General features: G+C 36.9%; 2 protein-coding genes across 2 annotated transcripts; both read right to left on the bottom strand.

The window, feature by feature from the left end:
* Positions 1 to 1,203: 1,203 nt before the first annotated feature.
* On the bottom strand, positions 1,204 to 2,979 carry LOC148554082 (uncharacterized). Its single transcript, XM_088494975.1, has 4 exons — positions 2,899 to 2,979; positions 2,694 to 2,782; positions 1,994 to 2,370; positions 1,204 to 1,235 (listed from the first exon to the last, which is right to left on the bottom strand). Exons 1-4 carry the CDS (start codon positions 2,977 to 2,979, stop codon positions 1,204 to 1,206), a joined length of 579 nt encoding a protein of 192 aa, XP_088351101.1.
* A 123-nt stretch (positions 2,980 to 3,102) lies between these two features.
* On the bottom strand, positions 3,103 to 5,153 carry LOC148554081 (uncharacterized). Its single transcript, XM_088494974.1, has 3 exons — positions 3,586 to 5,153; positions 3,419 to 3,540; positions 3,103 to 3,287 (listed from the first exon to the last, which is right to left on the bottom strand). The coding sequence occupies exons 1-3, from the start codon at positions 5,151 to 5,153 to the stop codon at positions 3,103 to 3,105; spliced, it is 1,875 nt and encodes a 624-aa protein (XP_088351100.1).
* Positions 5,154 to 12,159: the final 7,006 nt, after the last annotated feature.

Here is a 12,159-nt window from a genome sequence, read left to right as displayed (position 1 = left end):
TGGAAAATGTTTGAAGTATTAACTAGAATCTTTGACTTAGTAAAACTGATACAATTCCCGAGCCTTTGGAAACAGATTTAAGAATGAAACTAAAATTGGTTTTCAGTTTAAATGACTTGGTTTTGGTCTAAGTAAGTTGGTTTTGAAATTGGTTCAGAATATTTGGACACATGACTTGATTTTGGTTTAAATTCAATTTTATTTATTTAAATCAAGAAGTTAAGGTTTCGGAGGTTTTCAATGAATTTAAGAAATGAATTAGGTTATTCCACTACAAGAAAACATGTCTATTGCCACGCTTTTAAAGCGTGGCGAAAAGCTGAAAAAAGCATGGTGATAGCTTTTCGCTATGCTTTTTGAGCTACCGCCACGCTTTTGAAAGGGTGACCTATGAAAGGGTGGCGATTGCTCTATCGCCACGCTTTTTTTAGCCTATTGCCACGCTTTTTTACAAACTGCCACTTGTAAAAGCATGGCTGTAGGTGGGAAATATGGCCACGCTTTTAAAGCGTGGCGATAGGTAGAGATATGGCCACGCTGTTAAAGCGTGGCGATAGGGCAGATCTGGCCACGCTTTTACAAGCGTGGCAGTAGACGAGATATGGCCACGCTTTTAAAGCGTGGCAAAAGGGGAGGTATGGACACGCTTTTAAAGCGTGGCAAAAAGAGCAGATATGGCCACGCTTGTAAAGCGTGGTAATAGAGGAGGTATGGCCACGCTTGAAAAGCGTGGCAACAAGAGGAGATACGGCCACGCTTTTAAAGCGTGGCAAAAGGGGAGGTATGGCCACGCGTTTAAAAGCGTGGTAATAGAGGAGATCTGGCAACGCTTTAAAAGCGTGGCGAAAAAGCTTAGATACGGCCACGCTTTCTAAGCGTGGCAATTGACAGAGATATGTCCATATGGCCACGTTTTTAAAGCGTGGCAAAAAAGATGGTCAGTAACCTAATTCCTTTTTAATCTTCATAAATAAAACCTTACATGAATTCATAGATAATTTTATAATTTAGTCAATGACCAATAATCAAGTAATCCAACTTTCATAAAATTGTCACCAAAATAAGTGTGTGATCACATAACAACATACACTAACAAAATACCAAAAGTGAAAGTCATAACTACTCATGAATTCCTAATACATGAATTAGAATTCCTAATCAAAGTTTCTTGTACTTCATGCCAAGATATAAAAACTTCATGTATCATTGCAAGCTAAATTGTTTTGACATGTGCCCTGCAAAATAAAAAACACAAATGAACAACTACAAATGAAAAATGGATGATGCAGTAAACTTCAGCCCACTAATTTTTCTAACAATTAGATTTGACATCAAACTTAATTTTTGTAACATAAAAAGCATTCTAACAATCAGATTTAATTTTGCTACATATATCCACTAATCTGCACAAGGATTCTCAAAATCTCCTTTAAATTTGATATCAAACTTATTAACAAACAACTTATTGTTCAATAAATAAATCTGATTTATAGCATCAATGAAAACGTGATACAACATTCATGTTCCCTCAGCCAATGTTTGATATTCTATTGTTGAGCCAAGCCTAAACCTAACAAACTAAAACTGAAACATATATTACTTATTTTTAACAAAATAAAGATGTGAATGTGGCATAAGGTCTCTGGCAGCAATTTAATTTTGATCATGCGCCTACACAATATGATGATATCATCCAATACCATTAATATCTCTCTAACATTTCACAACACACTATGAAATTTGAATCGTGCATTCAGAATTTTCAGATAGAAGGAATCAATAAGTGAAACAAGTGAAAAAGAAGATGCAAAACGAACAACAATGGCAACTAGTTTGAACCTTCCAAGTTCTAACAAACTTAACTATTTCCACCAGTCATAGTTATTCAAAATCATATTAGAACCTTCCAAGTTCGAATTCAGCAACAACAAACAAAATTGAAGTACTTGGTTATATTCCAACATTTTTATTAATAAAAATATTATAATTTTACCTACATCATCTTTGTGTGGAATGTGAGTTGATTCGGAGGAGCGAGGAGCATTTCTTGCTTTGCTACTTGAGGTATCCAAAGGAGAAACTTGGGCAGCTTGAACTAAGGCTGCTACCTCTTCATCGCTCATTCCAGGGTTGAGTTGGTGCACCAATACCTTTAATAAACCACATACACCATCTATCTTCTTCTCTAATGATGAGACCTTAGTGTTATATTCAACTTTTATATGGCGAATCTCCTCATCTTTTTTAAGAGAGCTTCTTGTAATCGAAGCCCCATAACAACGAACTCGACCTGGTTGGTCCTTTCCTAACACTCCTACAAAAGCATCCTCTTCATTTTCTCCTGCTTCTAAGCGGTTTCTGAAGTTCAGTCTATCAAAAAGCAACAATCAATAAGGTTCAAAGTCGCATTAACTCAATTTAGATAGAAATCACATCAGAATTCATAATGTACATATCCAAAATACAAATACAAACAACTCACAATTGTGGCTTGTGTTTTAGCATCAATTTTTTTTCCTTTTTTACTTGTGCGAGTTGCTATGAAAACTTCAGCCCTTGATGGTTCTTCACTGTTCTCTTTAGAGTCGCGCTAGAGTACATAGAGAAAAGTTTACATGAAGCATACTAACTAGGCAACTACACCATGAATACATATAAAAGAGAAATCACAAAGAATAAGTTATATTACCAGCTGCTTACGCACTATTCCAAAATTTGTGGACCCCATTCGGTGAGGACATGTTTTTTTCAACTTATTTTCAGTATTCTTAGCAGAAATAGCCTAAATATAAAGAATCAATGAAGAATCAAATTTCTTCAAAACACCTAAGTTTAGGAACATGAAGAATCAATGATAGTATGCTTGATGGTATAGGAAGAAATAAAAGGCAATATTACCTTGATGGCCGGAAGACTCCAATACCGAATTAGTTTGCGAAATTGAACCTCGGGAATCTCTAATGGTCGGTTCTTTATCATTTCTTTCTTTGTGTTGTACTTCACGAAATGCTCTTTTTTTATTTCTCTCTTATATTTTTTCCATGCACCACAAAATCCCCGTATTACCCACGGCTTTGAACTTATGGGAAGAATAAACTTTTGCTATGCAACACAACACATTAGAATATCAATGGTTAGCACAAACAATGTGACAAATATTGGAAGTATGCTCTTGATTGGTACTTGCAACAAGTAATGCAACATGAAATGAGCATCATGGGTCTTGTAACCAAAAATCTTCTTTTCTGTTTCATGCACACATCGAGCAATATTGGAAGCGCTACCGTCTGGTAATTTTGCCGCTTTCAACACACTACAAAAGATTGTTTTCTCTGCTGGAGTCATTGAAAAGCATGCCTTTGCTAACTTAGTTTTTTTCCATCCTTCATATCTTTTGGTTGAAGTTTTTTCCTGATACCCATATCTTTAAGGTCAAAACGAGCATCTACATGATCTTTCGTCTTTCCGAGAATATCTAAAAGAGTTTCAATTATGTTATCAACTATATTATTCTCTATGTGCGTGACATCAAGGTTGTGTCTAAACATGTTGGACTTTCAATATGGTAAATAAAAAAATATTGACCGTTTTTTCCAATTTGATATGCCATTCTTTGATCTCTTTTGCTTCTTCCCAAAAGAATTATCTACCTCTTGCAATATATCAAATACAGTTGAACCTTCTAACAACTGCGGTGGAGAGCTGAGTTCAGTTTTTCCATTGAAAGATCTTTTATTATGCCTCCATGGTTGATTCATGGGTAAAAACCTTCGGTGATCCATATAAACAGTCTTGTGACTATGTTTCAGATAGATAGAAGAAGTCTCATCATTACAACATGGACAAGCCAATTTTTCCTTTTTACTCCACCCAGATAACATAGCATACACAAGGAAGTCATTAATTGTCCACAAAAGGCATGCTCTCATGTTGAATGTTTTGTTTTCTTTCGAATTATATGTTTCGACACCTGACTCCCATAATTCTTTTAATTCTTCAATCAACGGTTGAAGATAGACATCAATGTCATTTCCCGGTGATTGTGGTCCAAGAATGAGTAAAGATAACATAAAATAATTAGGCTTCATGCTCATCCAAGGGGGTAGATTATACACCATCAGAACAACAGGCCATGTACTGTGTGTACTGCTCAAAGTTCGGAATGGATAGAATCCGTCACTTGCTAACCCAAGTCTCACATTACGAGGCTCCTTTTCAAAATCTTCATGTCGATTGTTAAATGCTTTCCAAGATTCACCATCGGCAGCATGCCTTAAAGACCCGTCTTTAACACGTTCATTGTGATGCCAAGACATAGCTTCAACAGTTCTTGTGCACATAAAAAGCCGTTGAAGTCTGGGAATTAAAGGGACATGCTTTAGAGTTTTTGCAGCAACTTTGCGAGGCTTTCTAGATGAGGTAACATCATCTTCTTCTTCATGATGCTCAATATAACGGGATGTTCCACAGACATAACAAGATGAGTCATTCTCATACCCATTCCGATACAACATGCAGTCATTGCGACATGCATCGATCTTTTGGTAGTCAAGACCCAAGTTCTTCACCATATTCTTGGTTTTATCAAAAGAAATAGGAATATTCAAATATGGCATTGCTTCTTTCAATAATTCCAAGAGAGAAGTAAATGACGCATTACTCCAACCATACAAGCATTTTAACAAGTAAAGACGAATGGTAAAGGATAATCTTGTGAATCCTTTACACCCGGGGTATAGTTCTTGGCTTACCTCGTCTACCAATTTATAAAATTCCTTTGCACATTCGTTAGGCCCCATGTTTTGTCCGTCAACTTGTGTATTATCTCGAAATCTATCACGTAACAACTCATCAATGTTATCGTTGCAGTTATATTCACCGCCTATGTCACTGTCAATATCCATAGCAAAAAGTGATTCCCCATGATTAAACCACCACCTATAACCTTTTACAAAACCGTGGCATATTAGATGATCATATATGTCATCTCTCTTTAACCAAAATATATTACAACACTTTGCACAAGGGCATTGAATTTCTTCCCCTTGAGGAACTCTCTTTGATGAGAAAGCAAAGTGTAAAAATCTTTCTACACCAACTTGATATTCTTTCTCATGACATGGTGTATCCATCCAGTCTTTCGACATATCCATCGAAAACCTATATATTTCACGTAGATAGCTAAGTTTCTAAATTGAAGTCCTTACTATTAGTCTCACTAACTGCAAATCTAACTTCCTAATTAACTAAGAGACAATGTTGTGCATGCCTCCAAAATACTTTGAAGGCATTAGACATAAAATAACAGAGAAAATTGAATTTTAGCAATGCTTAAAGAAGGGCCTAAAGTGATGAGTACCTCAAGAAAGCACTAAGTTGCATGCATAACATCAATAACAAATTAATAGATGTATTTAAATTTTCATAAACCAACCTTAGTTACTGTCCTAATCCATTCCACAACAGCAGCAAAGTGGTAGCACAGCAGAAGCAGAATTAGAGAGGTAGCAGCGGCAGCGAACAGGTATTCAGCAGTAGCAGACTATTATATTACCACAAGAGCAGCAGAACAAAGAAGTGGCAGCAGTAGTGGATAGATAACTATCGAAAGCCTGAACAAAAATAAGCTACATTGAAACCCAAACTGCTAATTAAAAATAGCACGAGAGTAGAATGTCCTTAAATGGGCCAATACATTTGTTCTTTCTACTACTACTAAAATCCACTCATCATGCTATGCCATTTATACTTCTATACTCCTAAGTCCTAACCCATAATTTTGTTTTCAATTTTCTTAAACTTTAATACAATTTGCTAGTTAATGCAAAGTATAAAGTGGGTTGATGTGAATGTGAAGGAATAAAAAAGGGAAAATGGAAGCAAGTGTTGGGAGCTACTGATTGCTGATGGAAAAATGCATTAGGACCCCCTTTTAAAAAAGCAAATTTAAATTCAAATTTTGAATAAGTAAAAAGCAAATTCAAATTTAAATAAGGCTTATTTTAACTGATATGACCCATTTAATAGCATTTCCAATTTTAAAATATTATTTTTTTAAATCTGTTTTTTCTTAGACAAAAAAGTGAAGGGATAACCATTTTTATCTAAAGCTTTTTTTAGAACTCAAACGCAAATAAAAGGCTTGAAAAAAAGAGTTATAATCTAGTTGTCGCAATTCCCAATTATTGGCCAGTGGTGAGAACAACAAACCATATGCATAATGTATTCATAGCATATATAGAAATGGTCATCAAGCTTTTTGAACTGGAATATCCAACAATCAAAATACTACTATGGTCCAGGTTCCACACCTTTTAATTTCGTCACACTCTGAACCTTATAAAACTTAAAAACATAGAAACTACAGTACACCTTGAAACTAACTAATAAACTGCAGACTCAGTGACTAATGGCAGAGAAGACTGAGTAGGGAATGGCAGAGACGAATGCACCAGCAGGGATGAAGGAGCAAAGCGGAAACAGCAGAACCTCTTCAAACTTGTTCTTCTTCTCTCTCAATAGCTTCAGTGTTGTTAGTGGTTGTTACTGCAAAACATAAAGCATAATAACATTACTTTGTTAATTAGTAAGCAGAAGAGGAAATGCAAATTGAGAAATCAGCAGCAGCCAATGATTAAAGATGTAATGAGCATGAATGCATAATAAGCACAAAGAATCGCAACGAGGAAACGAGTTGCTAACACATGGCACGAAACAGCAACACTTATTAAACAGCAGCAGTAAATAGTTGTTTCCCAGGTTCAAGCAAACAGCAAACAGAATTCATATGACTTAACCAGTTCCACAAACTGAAATCATTGCAGTTCATATAACAGTCCAGATTCTCTAATTAGCCACTTAATTCAACTAAACTAAATTAGTTGAACTAAACAAGCTAAACAGAATGAGCTAAACCAGATTAATCAAACAGAAATATTGGTGAGAGCATGATCAATCGATTATTGGTGAGAGCATGGAAACAATAGACTGTAGTATTACACAAACTACACCATAAATTACATATGAGCTACAGTTTTCAAAGAAAAATAGGGGCCAAGAAAAATATGAGCTACACCATAATATGATACTCTATCAAACAAAAGGCCGTCCAGTAACCAGATCAGAAGAAAAATTAGATCAGACAATAAGGCCAGCGAACAATCAAGACAACAAGAAAAACGAAAAATAAACACACAAGCTATGCACATTAAATAAAATCAGTCAAGTTCAACTAGACCTTAGATCTCCACAGTAGAAGATCAGAATCAGAGTTATCAGCATGCTATATACAGTTAAACATAGCACAATTTCTAGATCTACTAGGTCTCTAACACATGGGACGAAGCAGCAACACTTATTAAACAGCAGCTGTAAATAGCTGTTTCCCAGGTTCAAGCAAGCAGCAAACAGAATTCATATGACTTAACCAGTTTCACAAACTGAAATCATTGCAGTTCATATAACAGTCCAGATTCTCTAATTAACCACCTAATTCAACTAAACTAAATTAGTTGAACTAAACAAGCTAAACAGAATGAGCTAAACCAGATTAATCAAACAGAAATATTGGTGAGAGCATGATCAATCAATTATTGGTGAGAACATGGAAACAATAGACTGCAGTATTACACAAACTACACCATAAATTACATATGAGCTACAGTTTTCAAAGAAAAATAGAGGCCAAGAAAAATATGATCTACACCATAATATGATACTCTATCAAACAAAAGGCCGTCCAGCAACCAGATCAGAAGAAAAATTAGATCAGACAATAAGGCCGGTGAACATTCAAGACAACAAGAAAAACAAAAAATAAACACACAAGCTATGCACATTAAATAAAATCAGTCAAGTTCAACCAGATCTTAGATCTCCATAGTAGAAGATCGGAATCAGAGTTATCAGCATGCTATATATAGTTAAACATAGCACAATTTCTAGATCTACTAGGTCTCTTTATTGCAATAAGTGCTAAATACAAAAAGAGAAGTTGAAATTAAATGAGAAAACATAATACATAGAGTAGTAGTGGTAAGAGTTGCCTATAGACTATAGGTAGGGTTCCCTCCAATCTATATTTCCTTATTTAATTGCCATGTTACTACTATAAAATTGTACACATACAATATGAAAATAATCCATATAGGTAGCAGGTCCCCTATTCTGAATGCTTGTTCTTTATAAAGTTGTACAAAAAAATCAAGTTGTCCCATGTATTTGTTTAATCTTGTGCTATTGAATACTAAAAGTATAGTCATTCTTTTAAACTTCTTCTAGCTCTAACATAACCTAGTTACAAACTATTGGATGGAACAATCATATTTAAACATTCAACTTGCCTCAGTATTAAGTATTTAAGTTCATTTGCCAAAATAAAACAATTATAATAGCATAATTGTCCTTACTTGTTCAAGAACTAGTTAAATTTACTTGTCCATACAACTTTTCCTTATTCTGAATGCTTGTTCTTTGCCTGTGTGTGAGTTGCTATGCCTCTTATCTGAGCTTGACTACCTTGAAGGTTAGCAATCTGCTGCGTAAGCCTTACCAACTGTCAAGCAAGAACTTTTGCAGCCTGAATATTGCACAGGAAAAGAAGAATATATTAGCATGTTTGGCACAACAGATTATCTAAAGACTAGAGAGAAATAACAATTTTTAATACTTTCAAAACTTTTGATAGAAGGCTCTTTCACTATATAAGATGTTTTGAACCAAAAGTAAGCCAATTCGAACATATTTAGATCAACGTGACAGCTTCTCAAGTAATTATGCATAAGAAACCTATGAGAAAACGTGGATCATACCTCGTTTCCCGTCTTAGCAGTTCTCTTTATCTCAGCAAGAAGCTTCTTTTCCTAAAAACAGTAAGAAAGAAAAACATTAGAGATAATCCCAAAGTTCAGCAAGAAATAATCAGTGATCAATGAATAACTGCTTCACATACTTCCAATTGTAATGCTCCAATTTCCCTCTCTATACCTGAAAAACATCACCAAAAATCAATCAATCAATAATTTCTAGGAAATTCACACGAAATTCGAAGAGATATTTATATTAGCATAATTGAGCAGCTTTTTCTTTCTATAGCATAAAAAAGAGTTACCTTGAATGAGATTATCCTGCTTTAGGAATAAGATTTAACCCAGTCTAGTCCAAACTCTCAAAAACTTCTTTTAAGGTCAGATATGTCCCATCTCTAAATATTACAACCTGGACAAGTTAAGATTATTCACAGTCATAATCTTTCTAAAAAATAATTCACGGGATATTAATAATTAAAATGGTGTAATAAAAGACATTTGGTATTGACTTCTACAATGATGATAATCAATTGATCATTTTAAGTATCCTGAATGTCGCAAATATTGCAGCAGTATTATATATCCCATTCATATGTTGAATTAGCATACTAAAAAGTTATTCAACATGAAAAGTCTATTTTCTATTTTTCTTAGTACACATACAGTACAAGTTTAATGTGACCCTAAAATTAGTTAAATACTCCAAACCTAATCCGAAGCATCAAATTCATCATAAACAGTAATCCATCCCAATTCGCGAGAAATTGTAAACGAGAAATTGAATAGAGTAAAATAACATGTACAAACCCTCAGCAGAGAATCAAGCGAAGCAAAAACAGTGAGGCAGGGAATGGCAGAGACGAACGCACCAGCAGGGAAAATCGACCAAAGCAAAAATGGTGAGGCAAACACGAACGAGGGATCAGCAGATGTGAGGTGGAGGCGCGGTGGAGGGGATGACAAAGAAGACGGTGGCCAGTGCAATGTTGAGGGTTAGGGCATGGTGGCCAAAGCAAGAAGATGGCCAGAGCAGGAAGGCGATGACAAAAGTAAGGTGAAACCACAAGGAAGGAGAGCAGAGAAGATGACACTGGCGACGATGCAGAGGAGATCGGCGAGGAGGAGCACGAACGAGGGATGTAGCAGATGCGAGGCGGAGGCGCGGTGGAGGGGGTGACAAAGAAGACGGTGGCCAGCGCAATGTTGAGGGTTAGGGCATGGTGGCCAGAGCAGGAAGATGGCCAGAGCAGGAGAGCAGAGAAGACGACACTGGCGACGATGCAGAGGAGATCGGCGAGGAGGACGACGCTAGTGACGAGGAGGAGACGAGGCGTAGGAGAGGCTAATGGCACAGCGAGGACGGTGCTGGTGACGGTGGGGATCTGAGCTCTTCCAGGGTTGCCATGGAGTCGAGAGCTGAGTGACGATGGTAACTTAGTAAGAGCTGAGAGTGAGAGAGTGACAAAAGGGTTTTCAGATCAAAGCTTGCTTTGGGGTAACTTAGGGTTTTATTTTCCCAAAACCTTTTGGCCACGCTTTAAAGAGTGCCAAAAGAGTCCCCCGTTCCCTCTATGGCCACGCTTTTGAAGCGTGGCCATTCCAACCAACTGCAACCCTTCCAAAAACGTGGCCAAATCTCTATGCAATCGCCACCCCACAAAAGCGTGGCAGTTGACCACTTTTAGCCACGCTTTTAAAACGTGGCACAAAAAAAGCATGGTCATATCTCCAATCAACTGCTACCCTTCCAAAAGCGTGGCCGTTGACCTTTTTCGCTATGTTTTTGAAGCGTGGCAAGAAAAAATGTGGCCAAATCTCTATGCAATCGCTACCCTCACAAAAGCGTGGCCATTGACCACTTTTGGCCACGCTTTTGAAGCGTGGCAAAAAAAAGCGTGGCCATATCTCCAATCAACTGCTACTCTTCCAAAAGCGTGGTCGTTGACCTTTTTTGCCATGTTTTTGAAGCGTGGCAAGAAAAAACGTGGCCAAATCTCTATGCAATCGCTACCCTCACAAAAGCCTGGCAAAAAAAAGTGGCCATAGGATATTTTTCTTGTAGTGTTCTCCCCTGAAGTCTTGAGACTCCGCTGAGGAATTTTATGACCAAATCCTGATTTAGAAATGAATGATTTTGAGTCTTTCGAAAGATGATTTTGAATTTGGCATGGTTTTGAGATTGTTTGGAAGTGTTGGAAAGACGTGGAAAGTGGCTCCGTTTTGAAAAGTGATTATTGGCATGATGTGAATTGAATACGGTTGTTATTTAAAAGTAAATGGGCTAAGAAGGATTTTGAAGTAAGATATTGAACCTGATTGAGGTATTGAAAATGTTTTTCTAAAAAACCACTGGACTACTGTTTTATATTGAGACTTATGAGACGCTATGCGCCCGGCAGGGGCTGTGGTTAGATCCTGCCTGTCGAGGTAGCGGTGGCGGCGTAAGGGCGGTGGTTTGTCCTGCTTGCACTTAGATATGAGGTCGGTGGCAATAGATCCCGCTCGCATCCCTTCGGATCATCAGAGCGTACAGGCGCAAAACCCTGGATAGTGATCCGAGCACTATATCTCGGGGGTTCCCACACCATGAATCCGAAGGGCAACATCTCCATGGAGATGTGTCGGGTTGGCAGTTGAACCGACAATGTGATATCATAGCCAGTAGGGCAGACATTCATCATTTGCATTTATGTGACATTATTTGGGTGTGCATATTGTAATTGGTTTGCCTATGTGAATACTTATGTTAATTGCTAACTGCTATATTTGTTGTAATTGCTATTGATTATGTTTGAACTACATTATTTGTGATTGTGTTTGATTGGTTGGCTTGTGATGAATTGGTTGATGATTGAGTCGTTTGGGCCGGGGGCCGTGTTGGATTGGATGGGCTTGAGGCCGTGATTGGTATATTGAGTTCTAGTTTTGTATAAAGTATCTGACCGGTTCAGCATAGACTTAATGAATCTATGCTTGGAACGGGATGGTCATTTATACTGCGTAGGTAACTACTTTCATGGTTGTGGTCTAGAAAAGTATGAAAAATCAAACTCTTACAGCATAGACTTAATTGAACCTATGTTTGGGATATGTTGGTCATTCATACTGTCTAGGACAAACTTTTCAGATTTTACAAGAAGGGAAAAAGTTTTGTTTGAAATTATTTGAGAAATTTACCAAGTCTTCAAAAAGGGATTTTATGGATTTTGAATGTGTACCCAAGGTTTTGGAAAGACTCATAAGACGAGCAATGATCACTGTACTCTAAGAATAATCTTTATTTTACGTATCTTGTTATAGCAATTTCTGTAACTCTATAGTGAGAGCAAGCGAGGACGACGTTCTCACTCCC

This window comes from Arachis ipaensis, chromosome B7 (genome assembly GCF_059453495.1).
Source record: "Arachis ipaensis isolate K30076 ecotype BB chromosome B7, ASM5945349v1, whole genome shotgun sequence".
NCBI classification, from domain to species: domain Eukaryota; kingdom Viridiplantae; phylum Streptophyta; class Magnoliopsida; order Fabales; family Fabaceae; genus Arachis; species Arachis ipaensis.
This window is presented reverse-complemented; position numbering and strand designations above follow the sequence as displayed.

Bases quoted from the DNA above. Each gene is read 5' to 3' on its own strand.
- LOC148554082 (XM_088494975.1), bottom strand. From the start codon at position 2,979: ATGATAAAGAACCGACCATTAGAGATTCCCGAGGTTCAATTTCGCAAA. The intron at 2,371-2,693 runs GCTGGTAATATA...GCTTTTTGATAG, and splicing joins TTTGGAATAGTGCGTAAGCA to ACTGAACTTCAGAAACCGCT. The intron at 1,236-1,993 runs GTAAAATTATAA...TTTATTTTGCAG, and splicing joins TCCACACAAAGATGATGTAG to GGCACATGTCAAAACAATTT.
- LOC148554081 (XM_088494974.1), bottom strand. From the start codon at position 5,153: ATGGATATGTCGAAAGACTGGATGGATACACCATGTCATGAGAAAGAA. The intron at 3,541-3,585 runs GTCAATATTTTT...CAACATGTTTAG, and splicing joins ATATCAAATTGGAAAAAACG to ACACAACCTTGATGTCACGC. The intron at 3,288-3,418 runs GTATCAGGAAAA...CAAAATTACCAG, and splicing joins TTTTGACCTTAAAGATATGG to ACGGTAGCGCTTCCAATATT.